Source organism: Phycodurus eques, chromosome 20 (genome assembly GCF_024500275.1).
Source record: "Phycodurus eques isolate BA_2022a chromosome 20, UOR_Pequ_1.1, whole genome shotgun sequence".
NCBI lineage: Eukaryota > Metazoa > Chordata > Actinopteri > Syngnathiformes > Syngnathidae > Phycodurus > Phycodurus eques.
In genome coordinates, this window is record NC_084544.1 from 14,476,523 (window position 1) to 14,495,504 (window position 18,982).

General features: G+C 40.2%; 3 protein-coding genes across 5 annotated transcripts in view; 1 reads left to right on the top strand and 2 right to left on the bottom strand.

Annotated features, from left to right (window-relative positions):
* Positions 1 to 566: 566 nt before the first annotated feature.
* On the bottom strand, positions 567 to 11,408 carry LOC133395733 (serine/threonine-protein phosphatase 1 regulatory subunit 10-like). Its single transcript, XM_061664881.1, has 18 exons — positions 11,054 to 11,408; positions 8,482 to 8,590; positions 8,304 to 8,390; positions 7,811 to 7,946; positions 7,593 to 7,644; positions 7,426 to 7,515; positions 7,221 to 7,349; positions 7,040 to 7,145; positions 6,818 to 6,921; positions 6,502 to 6,629; positions 5,854 to 6,010; positions 5,582 to 5,722; positions 5,258 to 5,504; positions 4,837 to 4,912; positions 4,530 to 4,745; positions 3,819 to 3,939; positions 3,262 to 3,606; positions 567 to 1,708 (listed from the first exon to the last, which is right to left on the bottom strand). Exons 2-18 carry the CDS (start codon positions 8,586 to 8,588, stop codon positions 1,566 to 1,568), a joined length of 2,385 nt encoding a protein of 794 aa, XP_061520865.1. The 5' UTR covers positions 8,589 to 8,590; positions 11,054 to 11,408; the 3' UTR covers positions 567 to 1,565.
* A 2,859-nt stretch (positions 11,409 to 14,267) lies between these two features.
* Positions 14,268 to 18,477, top strand: mrps18b (mitochondrial ribosomal protein S18B). The gene is given in 8 exon segments (XM_061664446.1): positions 14,268 to 14,375; positions 14,764 to 14,920; positions 15,001 to 15,098; positions 15,189 to 15,257; positions 15,514 to 15,580; positions 15,662 to 15,721; positions 18,011 to 18,138; positions 18,140 to 18,477. Coding segments are annotated over 8 exon segments (738 nt in total). The 5' UTR covers positions 14,268 to 14,294; the 3' UTR covers positions 18,218 to 18,477.
* The window catches only part of abcf1 (ATP-binding cassette, sub-family F (GCN20), member 1), a 29,103-nt gene continuing 28,444 nt past the window's right edge, over positions 18,324 to 18,982 (bottom strand). For all 3 annotated transcript variants that reach the window (XM_061664444.1, XM_061664442.1, XM_061664443.1), the window contains one exon: positions 18,324 to 18,667. In XM_061664444.1, coding sequence (XP_061520428.1) covers positions 18,501 to 18,667 — 167 coding nt within the window. In that variant the 3' untranslated portion in view covers positions 18,324 to 18,500. The remainder of the gene's footprint in view (positions 18,668 to 18,982) is intronic.

The window sequence follows — 18,982 nt, forward strand, 5'->3', positions numbered from 1 at the left end:
TTAAAAGAACGCTGTATACTTGATAACTGTGATCCAAACCTTGACATACATTACTTTGATGTATTTGGTCACCCACTTCTAAATAATCCTCATACAATTTGCTACAAATTAACAGGCAGCATTAATTGTTTAATGGAATTTCATTACAAAGAACTAATATGAGCTGTTCAAAAATAACGCTAATAGTGTTAACTAATACTTTTAGGATATTGGAACCTAATTAGAACAGGAAAGCAGATTTTTTATTATTTTTTAGAGCTTATATAACATATTCTTGATAATTAAACAGCATTTTCTGACACCACCTTCCTTTTTCTAAGTTTACAATTCTATTCATCAAAGCAAAACGCTCAACTTGTAATAGTAATTTAAAAGTTATGCAATATTCCCATTAAATATATATCTTTTCTTATCATTTCAGCCTTAATCTTTTTAATAACTTTGTCAAGTGTTTGTTTTGGATCTGGTACAGCACATTTTAATTCTTAATGACATTTGTTTTTCAGCTGTTTTAAAGATTTTACTCAAATTATAACATCCCCAATTTCAAATAAATGATAAAACAATTATATTTTAACATTCATTTAATACAGTGTAGAAAATAATTCAACTGAAAAATATGACCGTATGAACATGTATTGTACACAACCATACAGTACAAACAATTGAGTCAATTAACCCATCATAAAAAAGGGAACTTGTTCTCAACATTTTATCAAAAGAAAATATGGAGGAAAAAAAAAGTCCCACAAGAGACATAAAGGTCATTGTTTTCACAGAAAACACGCACTGTATAGCTGACCTGCAGAAAGCTTCAACATAATACTGACGTTCAAACCCTTCTCGGAGGGTTCAGATGGAAAGTTCATAAATCATTTGCTGTATCCGGCAGACTCGTCATAATCCATAATTGCTTGCTGAAAAAATGAGCGGACCAGCCACAAAGTGGAGACAAAAAGTTTTTTTTTGTTAATTTGTTTTTTTTTTTTTTAAAAAAAGGTAGCACGCACAGGGCCATAATTTTTAGCACATTCACTTAGCAGCTGCTGTGAGGGAAGGGGGGGAGGCTTCCTTGTTTCAGTTAATCTTGATCATGATAAAGGGTCATTTAAATCTAGTTGTTCAAGCGCAATCATAGTCATTTGTGGTGTCATTTGATTTACCTTTTCTTTTGTGCAACCAAAGAATCCGGCAACAAGGAAAAAACACTGCTGAAAGGCAATATTAGTAAACTGGAAAAGAGGGAAAGTATGTGGCAAGCTTTCTTCTTCTTTGTGACTTCCATTATGTTCAAGCAGGCAGCCATAGTGGCAACAACTGGTGAAGGTTTTAACTGTTAACACATTCACTGCCATTGACGGCTTTAGATGTCAAATATCCATGTTAACTGGGAAGGCTGGCAGTGAATGAGTTAAAAACAGTGCCATTGGTGATCATCTCACAGAATTGGAGTCCTTCACTTGTACAATCACTCTGCAGTGGTTTGATGAAAAGGAAATGTAGCATGTGGCAAAGATTGCACAGTTGTCTTCAGCAACTATGAAGGCACTGCACTGCACTGCCACTTAGTGTCCATGCTGGTTGTTTGCAGGGTGGTTCGGGGGGAACGGAGGTCCATTTACACCGGGGTGGTAAAAAGCACAGTTGCTCTCGTACCTGCAGTTTCCCTTCATCATGAAGTGGCGACAAACAGGCCGCATGGACATGTCTATTGGGGGAGGGGAATACAAATTAGTTTGAGGAATCAAATATACATGGACATGCACACAAAAAGAGAGGGCTTTAACAGGCTTTTTTTAAATCAGCTGTTATAATTGCATATGATATCTGAGCAAATACATTTTCTAAATGTACAAAGACTCCCAAATACACGCTTTCATAGTTTTTTCGTAAGAGTAATACTTGTTTTTTTTCCCAGCCAATTGCGATATTTGGCAGGATAGAATTCTGATAACCAATTAAGTGGCCAATTAATTAAACAATATAATGAACAAAATAACGATGATAAAGATATGAATTGCAGGCAGAACATTTGACTGTTTTACAATACATTGTCCTTTATTTAACTTTACAAAAGAAAAAAAGATTGTCCTGTTAGTTTGAATCATCATTAGCTCTTTTACATTGTGTTAATGTGTGAAAAATAAAAATAATGATAATAACCACTGTGTATGAAACAGATGGTCTATGGCAATAGCTAAACTATCCGTTACCTACGGTGGCCCTGAAGTGCAAAACAACAGCAAATAACTAAACACCGCGGCAAATTAAAAAAACACGACGGCAAATAACTACTCGCAATGACATAACTAAACAACATCAAATCAAAAAACACCAAATAACTAATCACAACAGCAAATAAACAACTGCAAATGAAAAATCACAACAGATGAAATTAAGCTACCGGAAGAGTTAGTAGGCGGCACGGTGGCCGACTGGTTAGAGCGTCAGCCTCACAGTTCTGAGGACCCGGGTTCATTCCCCGGTCCCGCCTGTGTGGAGTTTGCATGTTCTCCCCGTGCCTGCGTGGGTTTTCTCCGGGCACTCCGGTTTCCTCCCACATCCCCAAAAAACATGCATTAATTGGAGACTCTAAATTGCCCGTAGGTGTGACTGTGAGTGCAAATGGTTGTTTGTTTGTATGTGCCCTGCGATTGGCTGGCAGCCAGTTCAGGGTGTACCGCGCCTCCTGCTCGATGACAGCTGGGATAGGCTCCAGCACGCCCGCGACCCTAGTGAGGAGAAGCGGCTCAGAAAATGGATGGCTGGATGGAAGAGTTAGTAGGTACTGTTGGGGGAGGTAAGAGTAATCGCTGATTGATGAGAGGGGGATTTTTATTTTATTTTATGAGCATCATCGGTGGTTCAAACGTTGCTGCCGTGATCAAAGAATACTTCCTGCGAGGCCGACCGACCACATCGGGGTTTGAACCCTCGGCATGTATTGGGAAATGAGTGCCTGGGGTTTCTTAACATACAGCCTAACTTGCTCCCGTTACACATACATGAGGTGATAAGACATTTAAAGATGATATTTAAAAGAGGTTGGGCTGCACAGACAGCGTTGTCCAACAAGTCGTGCCTCTCGTCCAATCAGCGATGAATCTTATGACCCCCCCCAATCAGTACGTACCTTTTGATCAGCTCTTGTGTTTCGTTATTTGCTGTCGTGTTTCTTATTTGCCGTTGTTTTAGTCTTGCTGTTGTGTTTTGCACTTCAGGGCCACCATAGTTACCAGAGGATGACTTGTGTCCACATACCATTCATGTTGTGTCCTCCTCTTGGACCCGCTCGTCCTCTGCCCCGGAAGCCCGGCTCTCCTCCTCGGCTTCTTCCTCCCCGGTGGAAATGGCCTCCTCGGTGGGGCCCTCCTCTCATGGAGTCGTCTCCCCAGTAGTTTCCGTTATCCCCGCGGCCCTGTCCCGGTGGGGGTCCCATCATGCGCGGGCCTCCACCAGCGTTGAAGGGCGGCCCGTGACCGTGAGGGGGTGGAGGGTGGTTGAAGCGGGGGCCACCTGGAGGCATGTTGGGTGGGAAGCCGCTGTTCATGGGCATCTGCATGTGCATGTTGTTCATGGGAACATGACCCAGCAAACCTGGGTTGACTGTAAGTGCACCAAAAATAAAAAGTGAGTGGAAGACTCTAGACTATTAGTAATATTACAAAAGGTTAAACATAATTCCAGAAGCAAACTAATCCAAATTTTGACATCTGAATTGTGACATTATTTGAGAAAAGTGTAGTTTTGAAAGCGTAACTATGAGGAACACCCTAAGATATTTTGGTTCACAATGATTGCGCATGATATGACTTTACCTGGTGTTGGTCCCTGGTTCTGGTTTTGTGTCTGTTGCAGGGAACCCAGAAGTTGTTTAATCTTATCAGAGAAGTCAGGCTGCTTGATGAGGTCTTCAGTAGACTGGTTACCAGAAGCACCCTAAAGATACACATTGCTTTGATTAACACAAGTACAATCACAATTAGAAAACTAAAAACACTATGTAGTCCTTGTGACCTGATCACTGCTAGAACTGAAAACTTAAAAACTGCACCTCATACAGTAATGACAAAAAAAATAAAAAAAGGATGTGTGACCTTTAACCCAAATGACGAAAACCATCTTGATTCTTTGCTCCTTGGGTACTAACGTGTTTCAAATCATTCAAAATGTGTTTGTGCTTTGCACACAGTGAACACTGAAAATGTACTCATTTGCCCAGAACCTTTTTTTCTTACTCAGGTTTAATTTCCTTTAACTTCAATGATGCTCTTGCATTTGTTCTTTGTTGGCTGTTTCAATATTAATACAAGTGCACATGTGGGTATTGCCGGTGTGACAACTTCATTTCATAGGATGACTAGTGTGTAAGCAATTTATCATGTTTAATATATATAAACTGGCACTTTCACAGATATAGGAAAATAATGTATAGAACCTATGAAGCAGCTTCAAATGAGTAAATCAAACAGATGAAAAAGCTTTATTTCACTGTTGACAAATGCTCTCAGGCTGCAGTATTCATGTACCATAATAGACGAAAGCAGCTCCTGTACGTTGACAGCTGGTGTGACGGGATTGTTGACAGTGTTTGTGGTCTGGGGGCTACGTGAATTGTTGTTAAGGTTGCCCATCAAGTTAGCAAGGACCGGTGGCAGCTTGGAGCCCTCGTTTTGAGCCAGTGCGGGAACCTGGTGAGATGTGTCCATGGGCTCCGAGTAGCCATCGTCTGGTACTGACGAGTCCTACCAGGACAGCAGACATAAATTGGGAAAAGGCATTCATTTATGATAAAAACAAATAACAAACGGGATACGTTTTGAATTTTATACTAACCTCATCTAGGGGAATGAGTCGAGGGGGCATAGGTTCATAAGGCTCTGGGTCTGGTTCATGTGGACTGTCAGGAACACTAGTCAAAAAGAAAAACAGACACCCTTGTAACAAAGTTCTCAACTAATTTAATATTGTGTTTATACAAGGGGTCCTCGGTTTACAATAGTTCCGTTCGTACGGCTGCGACATGACCCGTTTGTCACAAATCAATAAGCAATGTAGTAAAGTCATAAAAAATTCTAAATATTTGTATGAAAAACACTTCTTGGCCCCAAATACACTGCTGCACAAACTAGTTCATTGGGGGTAGTTCGTAATCTCACGTCTGGACCATCATACACCAAGGACCCCCTGTTAGCACATATTATACTAATGTTTAAAACAATAATAATGATAAAAAAGCAATGCAAAACAGTCCTACCTCTCTTTACTGAGAAAGATCTCCTGTAAGATGCCCATCTCACGGTCCCGCTGGGCGAGCTTTTCTGTGCTGTTGGACCCAGGAATGACCAGACTGCCAGGCAATGTCAGTGGCCTGGGGAGTGTCCAGGGGACCCTCTCCTCCATAGTGTCGTGGGAAAGCCGTCGGGCCATCTCAAATGTCTGTCTGTCCATCATCAATTCCCGTTTGGCCGCCTCACCAAAGTCCTTGATCTTATTGACATTGACTGGGGGAGTGAATGATATGGTTACCAAATCTTATTTATGAGAGTTTGACACACAAACACTTAGCTATGTCTCATACCTCTCTCTGTCTCATCGAGGTCAAAGTAGAAATAATGTTTGAGGTTATCTTCCTGAGCCCAGTGAACAGTCTTTTTTTTCTTGCCCTTCTTCGTTAAGTCTTCTTCTCCACGAGGCTCTGACAGAGCATTAGGCTTGTCTCCTGCAAAATACAAATGCAGCCCCGTTAGGAAATTTAAGTGGTAGCTGGCAGGTAATGTCAAAAGAAAATATATACTATTACGTTCTATGACAATTATTTCACTTCATGGTCTCAATAAGAGGCAGCCTCACCAGTGTCCATGGAGTCTGGGTCTTCAGAGGGCACGGGGGTGCCAGGCCGCTCCGGCTCCTGGTTTTCATCAATAGTACTTGAAGAAACAGTCTCTGGAGATGTTGGTTTGGCAGAAGATGAGGAATACGTAGATGGTTTACCATCAAATGGATTTGTCTGAAGATTCAAAATAGAAGAAGCAGAGTGTGAGACACAAGGAGAACATGTTTATGTTGTTTAACTGTCTAACTGCTGAATACACTGGATAAGAAACAATTACAATCAATGACCTACCACTTTCAAGGCACGAATGAGTTTTTTGATCCATAATTCCACCATGCATGATTCAAATATAAACATGAAACAAGAATTTATTCAGACCCCGTCAAAAAAGTATATATAAAAATACAGCGTAAACACTGAGTTAGTAAGGGAACTCCTAAGTGAGCAAACTATCGGTGGATAGTGTTAGCAGTGACCTAAATTTAGATGGTGACTATTGGTAAGAAGATAAACAACACAAAAAAATATTTTTTAAGCAATCCCATTTTTATGGGCCAACAGATTTAGAACATGATTCAATTATCTTTTATAATACATATGAAATGTGCCTTTTTTCCCCCGTGTCTTTACAGACTTGGGCACCGATTAACTGTCAGAAAGATTACCTTGTTTGAGGTCGGGGACACAGCCTTGGCATTAGACGGTGAACCAGCAGCAGCCTTCTTTTTCTTGATCTTGATACCAGGCACCGGAGCAGAGTTGAGCGCATCTAGGAACCCTGTGCACTCCATGGCTGCAGACATTAAGTGAAAGTACATTCAAAGGTTTGGATACAGACACATTTAATAGCATGAGAAAGTGTGTCCACATTTTTGACAGCATATTTCTAACCACAGCTGCTAGTAAAGTAATCATCACAGTAAAATACACTTATCAAACTATGCTTTGATTATAGCCATAGATCGTATAGTGTATACTTACGTTGCGCTGGAATGATCTTGACTTTTATTTCTTTGGTAGAGTTAGATGGCATGTTTAGAGGTTTGTATTTCTTCTCCAACGGAGGATTATCAAACTGACCAGAACTGTTCAGAGTAAACAAAGAGCATAAAGTTACCGTCACTGTCCACAAGATGGGGGCAGAGAGCAAAATGCACATTGACTATGGTGGCGCTGTTCTCATATTCTGAGAAATTTCAGTACCTTAACCTCTTGAGGACTGGAGGCTTGATATTGTACTTGTCACCGAGCTGAGGAGCAGCCGGGGTCTTCTTTGTGGGGGCAGGGTTCGGAGTGTCCATCTCTAGACCTACAAAACCATTATCATTATTTAAACATATTTCTGCATTATAAGTACAGCACATCAGTTCTTCCGATGGCTTACCTATGGAACGAATTTTTGCATGACTCGGAGCATGAGCTTTGGCCTTGTCTTTCTTCTTCTCCTCCTCTCCACTCTTGTCTTTCACCTCTTTGAGTGGGACCTTCCCATCTTCTTTCTTCTTCTTCTTATCTAGACGTTGAGTACAAAGCATTTTAAGCTAATATTGAAGAGGCAATGATAAAACCGTAAGGGAAACCGTCCATACCGGCAGGACTGTTGGCATTGCTTGATACACTCTGGGAGCGAATTGTGGCCATCCAGCCATCGACAAGAACAGATGCCAACTTCCTCAATTCTAAAATATGAATTAGATTATGCATTTAGTCCAAAATCCTTGACCCAATACAAATAATACAAAAGAGAAAAACTGACCTTCTGTGTCTGCACCTTTGCATAGTTGCTTTACCAACTTCGCTGTGTTGTTCTGGGATTAAAACAAATCAGCAATTTGGAGAATTATTAAGATATGTCAAATGAAAGACTTATACAGCAATATATTAAATAATATGCATCGAATTATATTCTAAATAATGTAGTTATCTGTACCAGTTTTCAAACCATGAAATAGAGGTAGTGGGCTGGGTGTGTACCTGTTTGAGATGGTCCACTTTGAGTGGCAACTTCTGGAGAGTAAGCAGAATAAGCTGCAGCAGAGGAGAATTGTTGGTGGTTTTGGAGTAGGTGAGCCATGAGTTCAGCAGTCTGTATCCACCAACTCTAATGAACCTAACCGAAGATGGGATAACATGTTGAGTTAAAGAAAAATACATAAACGTTTGAGGTGGTCGCTTATCGGTGTAAAAAAAACAAACAAAAAAAAAAGTTCCTCTGGTGACATTAAATATGCACCGCTTTCTATAAAGATATATTTAGGTACAGGTGTCAGATCTGTTTTAGGTCTTTGGAATTGAAAAAAAAATCCCAGACTAGTACAGCGTTGAAACGGATGTGTTGAAGGCTCGAGTGGAATACTGTGACATTTCACGTGAGCTACCGCCACCATCACCGGCCATAAACAAACAAAACAATTTTGTCTCATCACACCAATAATGAAGATGTATGCAGAATAGTCTGAAGACTTACCTGTTGAGAACATCATGAGATTTTGTATGAAGAAGGATGTTCAAGTACATACACCGACTGACCATCTTGGCAGATGCTTTCATTAAGCTGTGCACAAAATATGCAAACATGTTGAGACGTTTCTTTTAATGGTAACTGCAAACATAAAACCGTTTCATGACACGCTAAAATTCCTTACCTGAACATCTTTGGGACTCCCTCCAAGCTACAGAGTCCTCCATCCTTCCCTAGAAGAACCTCCACTCCCTTCAAAATCTCTCTGGGGTCCACCGGCACCCCCTCCATTTCTGGAAAAACAGACCAAGTAATTCATACACACAGGATTAGGGCAAATGTGTATTGCACGTTTTTTTTGTTTTTTCCCTCCAATAACGGGGCATTAATCTGATGTTTAACGTGGAATATTGGCCTTCATATTAAGAGGGATTGCTCAACAGAACTGAATTCGACCCATTCTATACATCATCAGAACAAAGCTTCCATTTTTAATGACAACCACAAAACCTTCAAATGTGTCCAGTCCATCAGAGTTTAAGACCACTTAGTAGTTTATCTCACTGTACCATATTAAGAGTTCGGTCCAATATACTGTACAACAAAGGCAGTGTTTTTACTATTCAACAATGACATCAAACAAACAGTCAGCAGTCACGTTGGTCCCAGACAACGTGACAACAAATCAACTCAAACGACTCATCAGCAAACAATGCCACAATAGAGAAACGTTTACTGCCTCATACTTGAGCAGTGTTGCACGTTGCCGGCATGTCCTCTGGTCACAGGGACAGGAGCAGGACAGATGAATGTCCCAGACCACCAGAATGTCTCCTCTCTGGACCTTGCAGGGTATTTGTACTGATATGTGCTTCTGTGTGAAATGTGCTACTTTATTTCAATAAACTACAATTAATGATGGATTAGCGCACAAACCTATTTGTAGTCTGTGAAATTACACATTACTTCACTCATTTTGTCATTTGAGAATGACACAAATACTTAAAAAAAAAATTAAAAACTATTTCTTCATATCCATTTGTAACATGCTTCCATTCATGTAAAAAAATTTGACAAATATCAGATGGATATTTGCCAGTTATCATGAAGAATTTACATTTTAATAGCACATTTATATCAAAATCACATTTGCGCAAAACTACAATTGGACTTGGAGCAGGGAATTTGACTCGCTCATCCTGTATACACTCAACTGCGGCAGAGGGAATGAATGGAACTCGTGCTTAACATAATTTAAATTTTTTTTTTTTTAAATTGGCTCATCTGATCGAGTAATTAGAACAATTAGTACACAATGTGGTTCATCTCGTCTCACATGGTTACTCTTGATTATTACACATCGATTACTAACATTACCAAAAAGTATTATATTACTATTTTATACTGGATCTTGGATTAATTTAGGTGTCTGTAGCTACCCATTGTCAATTAGCCTAAGTCTGATGTAATTAAACATTTAATTACAAGGTATCGGAAGACTGGGTTGTGTACTCCTTTGTTCATTTTAATAGATTTCCATTTATGTACACAACCTGTTCTAGGTGTAATCAGTTCATTGGAAATGCCTTGACGTGAGGAATCAGTTAGGTCTTACCCGTTTACATGTTGTAGTAGAAGTTTTATATTGTCTCAGAACTCCACAACACTGCAAATAATTCAAAGCCTGTAAGTGGCACAACTGTTACACACACACAAAATGTCAGTCTCAAACAAGGCCCTACTACATTGTCCAATGAGAAATAATAAATTATTTTGTTTATCGCTGGTACATAACAGTAAAAATAATTTCCTAACAGCTCATTAATAAATTATGCTAACTCTGGCTACTATTTTTTTTAAGTACTTTACTGCCTGTAGCCCCTTAAGTTATATAAAAGGCAGTCAAAGCCTTAAGCCCCATTTCGAGTAACGCGAGTGGGAGGAGCAGGAAGTTTGCCCACCAATGAGAGCCCTCCTACTTTAACCCCTTCGACGCCAAACTAGCTCCGTTAGCAGTGGAACTCACAACAAAGCATGACGTTTCGGCTTTGGCACAAAACACGAGCAAAGTCTGGTACGCAACAGCCAAACTCATTGTGGCTGCTTTACGGGTTTTAAACAGAGAATCCCAAATGCTCCGAGGGGGGGCTGTGGGGGGGAAGCCACTTGTCCACTATTTTGATAACTCCGAATGTTTGTGTTTCGAAAGACCACTTCGCTTGAGTCATCCCGCAATCTTTATCCAGATTGCCCAGTGCGAGATTTGTGGAAAGCCCCCGTGCTAATATCGTCAATGCGATGCAACAACAATGTGCTTCACCAAACGTCCATCAAATCCTCAGCCTAATGCAATCTTTATGTATAGATTGCGGTGGATTTCAGTTCCGTGGAGCAGCCCCTGCAAAACCCTCAGCAGGCAAAAGTCCGACTTCATTGGTTATTAGCCTCCTAAGCAAACACGGCAATCTTTATGATCAGATTGCTTATAGATATCACTATCGACTTAAGTTTTTTTTTTTTTTTTATTAGCCCACCTCGTCTCACACACGAAGAAATGGAGAATTGTGTCACCGTCCACATTCATGTGTGAGCTCATGCTAAACAAAAGGCTAACAATGCTTTAGTGCGGCGGCTGCTAGTCAACAAACTGCATTAATATTCAAACTAAATGCCCTCAACGTCTTAATCATAACACACTGTGCTTTTCGGGCACTTATTTCGTTTATGTAAAAAAACAACTTTGATGGCTTTAATACCTGCTTCAAAATTTCTAATGGGTGGGGCTTTGGTAGCTAAAGGCTAGCCTTTTCCTTCAAGAACTGGAGGCAAAAATAGTAATCAGATGTCCATTACTTGAAGAAAAAAAAACATCAATTTGAGTAGTTGGTCGAAGTCCTCGACGGCTGAATCTTCAGGAAAACGAATTGAAACCTGCAAAAATACACAAGAAAGGGGGAAAAAAAACAATCTTAGTTGACACTCGAAGTTAAAATTCGCACCTTCAGCGTAATCAACCTCATGCGTTGATTTGTGTGTAAAGGCTGGGGTGGTTTCACCTTCAATAACGACAAATATATGCGCGAATGTTTTGACGTCTTGACTTACCTTTGACTAAATCCAGGAATGAGCTGGAAGGGGAGGGACTTGCCTTTTATACGAAGAGACGTTTTTTGCGTCACAGCAACATTTTTTTCAGCTCTGGTATCGCCTCAAAATGGCGGACGAACGACCTTGTCTCGTGGTTCAAAGGCATAATGGCGAATCACGCAGTTTTTCGACATTTGCGTCCATATCCTATCTAATTACACCAAACAATTCACATTTTCAGTACAGCGTTGATGACAGTACACATCTACGAAAGAAATTTATACTTTCAATGAAACTTAGACATTCTTGAATACATACACTTAAATTGTAACATGTCTACAAAATGGCGACGAGTTTATAACTGACACCCACGCTATCCACGTGGTGTGTGTGTCTTGTGTGTCATACAGTCATAGAAAAACTATTTTAAAAAAACACTAATTTGCTTTAAGCAAAAATAAAACTACTGCAAGTTTATGGGATTACAAATAATTATGTTCTATATGATAACGTTTTCCTCCAGTAATGACGTCATGGCTTGAGGAGGCGACGGTGGATGGACGTGGGGAACGTTGAGAAATAATAATCAGTTGTGACTTGTCAGTTATATCGAGAAGTACCTAAACATCTATAAATGATATGCAATGGAAGGATCGGGGGAGAAACAAGTGAGGAAAGTATGGCGCTAATAGATGAAGGATGGAATGAAGTAAGGCAAAAAAAAGAGTTGCACACATGCAAATGGTTGAGTACAAGTGTTGATAAATTTCAAAGAAGGACAAAACATCAATAATGTAGGACCAGTAGAGATATCTAAGTTCTTATGGAAAAAACGTTGGAGATACAATAAAGCAAACATACTCAGGGATGGGAATTTGAATATGCAATGAGAAAACAATGAGGAAAAAGCAAAAAAAGAAATGTGTGGTTAACATGTTAAATGTTAGACAAATAACAAGAGGGGTGATATCCAAGAAGTATGGGAGAGATATTTTAAATAAGGATTTTGAGATAACAAGCGAAAGATAAAATCATTAGACTTTTACTTGAATTTCTGAGGATGTCAGGATTGGATCAAAGAATGTATTAACCGTTCATCTACAACCCCGATTCCAATGAAGTTGGGACGTTGTGTTAAACATAAATAAAAACAAAATACAATGATTTGCAAATCATGCCCTGCGATTGGCTGGCGACCAGTTCAGGGTGCACCCCGCCTCTCGCCCGAAGATAGCTGGGATAGGCTCCAGCACACCCGCGACCCTTGTGAGGATAAAGCGGTACAGAAAAAGGATGAATGATTGGATGTTCGATCTATATTTAATTGAATACACTACAAAGACAAGATATTTAATGTTCAAACTGATAAACTTTATTGTTTTTAGCAAATAATCATTCACTTAGAATTCTATGGCTGCAACACGTTCCAAAAAAACTGGGACAGGGGGCAAAAAAGACAGAAAGTTGAAGAATGCTCATCAAACACCTGTTTGGAACATCCCACAGGTGAACGGCTAATTGGGAACAGGTGGGTGCCATGGGGAGCTTCCCTGAATTGCTCAGTCATTCACAAGCAAAGATGGGGCGAGGGTCACCTCTTTGTGAACAAGTACGTTAGAAAATAGTTGAACAGTTTAAGGACAATGTTCCTCAACGTACAATTGCAAGGAATTTGGGGATTTCATTATCTACGGTCCGTAATATCATCAAAAGGTTCAGACGATCTGGAGAAATCACTGCATGCAAGCGGCAAGGCCGAAGACCAACATTGAATGCCCGTGACCTTCGATCCCTCAGGCGGCACATCAATGTGTAAAGGATATCACCACATGGGCTCTGGAACACTTCAGAAAACCAATGTCAGTACATAACGTTTGGCGCTACATCTGTAAGTGCAACTTGAAACTCTACTATGCAAAGCAAAAGCCATTTATCAACAACCAGAAACGCGGTCGGCTTCTCTGGGTCCGAGCTCATCTAAGATGGACTGATGCAAAGTGGAAAAGTGTTCTGTGGTCCGATGAGTCCACATTTAAAAGTTTTTGGAAATGGTGGACGTCGTGTCCATCCGGAGTGTTATGGAAGCAAAGTTCAAAAACCCGCATCTGTGATGGTATGGGCTGTGTTAGTGCCAATGGCATGGGTAACTTACACATCTGTGAAGGCACCATTAATGCTGAAAGGTACATACAGGTTTTGTAGAAACATATGCTGCCATCCAAGCAACCTATTTTTCATGGATGCTACTGCTTATTTTCAGCAAGACTGCCAAACTACATTCTGCACGTGTTACAATAGCGTGGCTCGTAGTAAAAGAGTGGGGGTAGTAGACTGGCCTGCTTGCAGTCCAGACCTGTCTCCCATTGAAAATGTGTGGCGCATTATGAAGCGTAAAATACGACAACGGAGACCCCGGACTGTTAAACAGGTGAAGCTGTACATCAAGCAAGAATGGGAAAGAATTCCACCTACAAAGCTTCAACAATTAGTGTCCTCAGTTCCCAAACATTTATTAAATGTTAAAAGAAAAGGTGATGTCTCACAGTGGTAAACATGACCCTGTCGCAGCTTTTTTGGAACGTGTTGCAGCCATAAAATTCTAAGTGAATGATTATTTGCTAAAAACAGGAAAAGTTTATCAGTTTGAACATTAAATATCTTGTCTTTGTAGTGTAATCAATTAAATATAGTTTGAACATGATTTGCAAATCATTGTATTCTGTTTTTATGTTTAACACAACGTCCCAACTTCATTGGAATTGGGGTTGTACGTTAATACGCGGCCTGTAAAACTATGCAGTAATCAAAACAGATCAATGGGTGGCGGTAATGCAATATCAAAGTTTGTAAACCGTCGTTGTAAAACAAGAAGAAGAACCATGACCTTTCACCCTCACACATGAGGAAAAAATGTCGACCTCCTTTCAAAGCGTTATAAGGGCAGCGTTCCGCCTCTCACCTTCAATTTTATTTCCACTGCGACAATGTCAGGTAATATTTTACTGTTCATGTTATTCATACTACTAGCCGCTTTCTTGAAGTGTATCGAAATGTGATATATGTTAAGGGAGGCTATACATTAGCCATCTACGGAGTTAACAACGACATCCTGAAACAGTGAAAACAGATATTGCCAATATATTTTGTGTGTTTGATTCCTTACATTACATGAATTAATTCATGAAGTTTTACTGTTTGTATTGGTATGTAAAATAAATCATCTCACGACGCAAAGCTATTTGAAACAACGCATACAACATTGATTGCTCTTTATTAAAACCATTTAATAAACTGTGATAAAATGTGCAAATTGTTTATGCTTGTATCTTATGTATGTATCTTAGATACAAACACGCACACATTTCACTTTGATTTACAGGGGATATCTGTAAGAACTTGTGCGGCTCTTCGGCCATTTGCACCTCCAAGCCACACTTTCTGCCAAGTAGTGACACTCCAGGATGAGGCTGCGACTCAGGCTACGGAGGCACTCTCTCGCTACAAAGACAGGCCGTGGGATTATCTGGAGAGTGAAGGTATCGTGCACATACATGAGGGTGAGCTTTTTGCACAGACATTTGTGTTTGTTCACCTTTGAATCAAATGTCCTTGGCAGAGTACATAGAGCGGTATGGAGCCAATCCAGTGTGGGCAGGTTACAGGAGGAACCACAAGGGAGGTATTCCCCCACAGAAGACTCGCAAGACCTGCATCGTAAAGTCTTTTGGATTTAGTTTTGTAAGAGTGTATAATTTTCAGTACACAGCTGCCATGTAATTGTCAAAAACTGCTGGGTTTGTTTAGAGAGGAGACAAGATATGTGGAAACCCCTGTCCAATATGCCGAGATTCAAATGTTGTTATTCATCATCAGGTGGGTAAATTGTTTATTCATTGTGATGGACTTAACGCTAATGCATTAAGTAGAGTTGGTCATTGCTTACGGTTGCAAAGCATACAACGGATAAGGATGGATAAAAAAACTTTCAAAAATGTGTGTTTACATGGACAAGGCACATACCTTTGATGAGGAAGGGAAACGCTGTTTGTTTGTTAGTTAGAGCATTATTATGTTTTTCGAGTCGGCTGGTTTGTTTCATAGCTAACATAACAAATGCCTTCTTTTGCAGAATGTGAAGCTATTGCAGCAGTTCATCAGCCCCCACACTGGTATGGTGTATGATCCCACTCGAACCGGTAAGGCACAAGGCACGGGTGCGTGTCATTAATTGCAGGGATTTAGGAATAAAGATTGGCTCACTGTTCTATTATTGGCAGGCGTGTGCATGAAACAGCAAAAGAAGCTGAGTGAAGCTATCATCACTGCACGAGATCATGGTATGTAATGTCCATACGCTTCCCTTAAAAACGGTGATTTCCAACATTTGTGGAGCCAAGGCACATATTTTACAATTGAAAAACTCACAGCACACCAACAAACAAAAATGTCACAAAAAAGTGGATACATTATGATAGTGGGTACATACTTAATTCATACTGTGCGGGATTGCAGCAACGGGTCAACCGGGTCAAGGCATCGTCCATGTATACATGGCTACAGTTTTTTATTTTTATTCTTTTTAATCGTTCCAAATCAGTCTTCGTATTACTGTACCGTGGTACCTCCACTTCCAAGTGACCCAACTTTCAAGTTTTTCAAGATACGAGCCATCACGCTGTCGTTTTTTTGTCTTGAGTTTGCAAGCAATTTTAAGATACAAGCACTAGCTAGCTATGGTGGCAGCAAACTTCACAAAAAGCAGCAGTTTAGCAGTTATTAAACAATTCTTTAAAAAAGATAACTAAATGGCCAAATGCTTGCTTCAGGATGTTTATTGAAATTTATTGTAAAACTAAACATAAAATAATTTGTATATCTGACCAAACCATTAACTTTCCTACAAAAGTCTGCTCGTTTAATGCTAACGCACAACGTAAAATGCCATTGATGGGCTAACAAAACTGGATGTTGTAGTAGTTATAAACATTTAAACAACTTATGGTGGCATGGTGGGCGACTGGTTGGACCCGGGTTCAAATCCGGCCTCGCGTGTGTGGAGTTTGCATGTTCTGCCTGTGTGGGTTTTTTCCTGGTACTCCAGTTTCCTCCCACATCCCAAAAACTTGCCTAGTAGGTTTATTGAAGGCTCTTAAACTGTCAATAGTTGTGAATATGAGTGTGAATATTTGTTTGTTTGTATGTGCCCTGCGATTGGCTGGGAACCAGTTCAGGGTGTCACCCGGCTCCTGCCTGCAGTTAGTTGGGATAGGCTCCAGCATACCCGTGACCCTAGTGAGGTTAAGCGGTGTAGAAAATGGATGGATAAACAACTTATTTGAACACAAGCAGTAGCAACACGTGCAATCAGAGGATATAGTAATACTTACAGGCAGATTTATCCCTTGCAAGAAAACAACTGTTATTGCAGTACAGTTGTTATGGTCTTCTGTGTTTCATCTTGAAATTTACATTACCTTTGCGGGTTTCATTGTGACGGATAAAGTTATGTCGTAGTGGTTTCTTATCTTTGAGTTTTAGCCTATGTTTCTTGTACATAAGTTTGTCAAAAACTATCTTTACATTCAAATGTCATCTTTGGACCTCTTTACATGATATACTCTCTTCATGAGGAGGGTTCTTTACTCTGCGTCACAGCATACAGGTGGGTTGCCAGGTAGTATGTGTACATGACATAAAAAATGAAGTTAGGACGGTAACTAGTACCGTTTTGGGTCGCAGATGACTTTCAGGTAGTGCTGTAAGCAACAGATATCTCCACTTGCACAAACGTGTGTAGAGTACAACAGTGTCACTTGTGACCCCTGCATGACCTCACGGAAGGGCGTAACTTCTGGTCTCAGCAGGTGTTAATTTCCTTGTAACTTCTTGAGAGCACGAGACGTCTGAGTGACCAAACATTGGCGGTTTGACTCATAGAACCGTAGTTGGTTACAACCTTCGTCCTATTTTGGCCTTTTTATGGCCGTCAGGCAGTGCTGCAATAGACCAACAGTCATTAAGAGGCAAAAGCATTTACCACGCTGAAGGTAAGCAACAAAACCTGACAGCATGACCATGCTTAATGGGTGGGGAGTCGTGATATTCAGTCTATAGCAACAGGAATTTGCACCAGGGGATGACTAAAAAGCTCTACCTGGATACATAACTTTTAACTGGCTCACCAGAGTCTGAAGGTGATCTGTGTCAGGAATCCAAATCTGTTTCCCCCGCCTGCGTCAGGTCTGTCCTGTGGGAGTCCCAACAGTCTCAGGGTTTCACTGGCCAAGAGACCATCGGAGAACCCTTTGTATGGTTTGCAGAATCAGGTGGAGGAAATGCATTGGGCCACTTTTGCTACAGTCGTGAAAATTAGTGTTGTCCTATCTAGTCTATGGTTGTAAACGTTTTTTTATTTTTTTTTAACAAAACACAGTCTATAGGGTCACTTTAATGGATCACAAGATACGCATTAAAAAATCAGCCAATTTAAGCCCCAACTAATGTAAAGGAATGCAGCACATTTCTTTCAACCAATCAATGGACAGCGATTACTATTTTTGACATCAAAATGTGTATTGAAACTAAGTGTACTGCTTCAAGGAATTGCACTTTTTTTGTCGTTTCAGGCTTTCTTCCATTTCAGATTCCCTATGTTGACTTTGCAGGTGAAGATTACTCCAATTGCCATGATGCTGTGGGTGTCACACCGCCTGCCCCTGCTTTAAAGTCTGGTGACGAATGGTATGAATGGTACTGGTGAAATAACTCCGGATGAGAACGAAGTGGCTAAAGTCAGGAAGACTTATAAGGCTTATCTAAAGCCAGGCATATGATGCCACCATTTCAAGATGCTCTTTATGTATATAGTCAATTAAATCACCATGTGTATCTGTTAAATTGTATCATGTACACGTATATATAAAAACAATAAAACAAAGGTGGGGAAAAAAAATCTTTTATTGTCATCTTAACCAACATAACATGATTTATCTACTATATTTAAAAGCATTGGATTGCAGGGTTTAGACCATTATGCAGGACACAGTCCAGGAAAAAAAAACATTCCAGAGGGACTTTGGGGTGGCAACATGTTTCTCCCACAACTGCTCCGAGGAGTCATGGGTTAACCTTATTGACCATGGTCTCGCCGAGAGACTCCAGAACTTCCCGCTTGTAGTCGTCAAAGTCTCCATCAATCTGGTTGACCGAACAATCCTCGACCACCCACAGCTGGCACTGAGTCTCCGTGATGAGACGGGCATCATGACTCACTATGATCACAGCTGGACAGGACATGGAAGGACACATGCTGATGGTTATGAAGATCCAGAAGTTGATGCACATTTACTTGGTTGTTAATACATCCACAGACCAACTCCCGTAATTTCTCGTGTATAATGCGCACCCCCAAAGTTGACCTAGAAATTCCGGAAAACCCTTCTATGTATTTTTACAATGCATGCTTTTGCTTCTACGCATATGATCAAAACATAAGTATTATCTGTATTTTGTTAGTTTTTACAAATAATTATTTTGAACACGTAATCCTTTTTTTAAAATTTACTGGCTCTTATTTTGAAATTCACAGCCCTACTTTT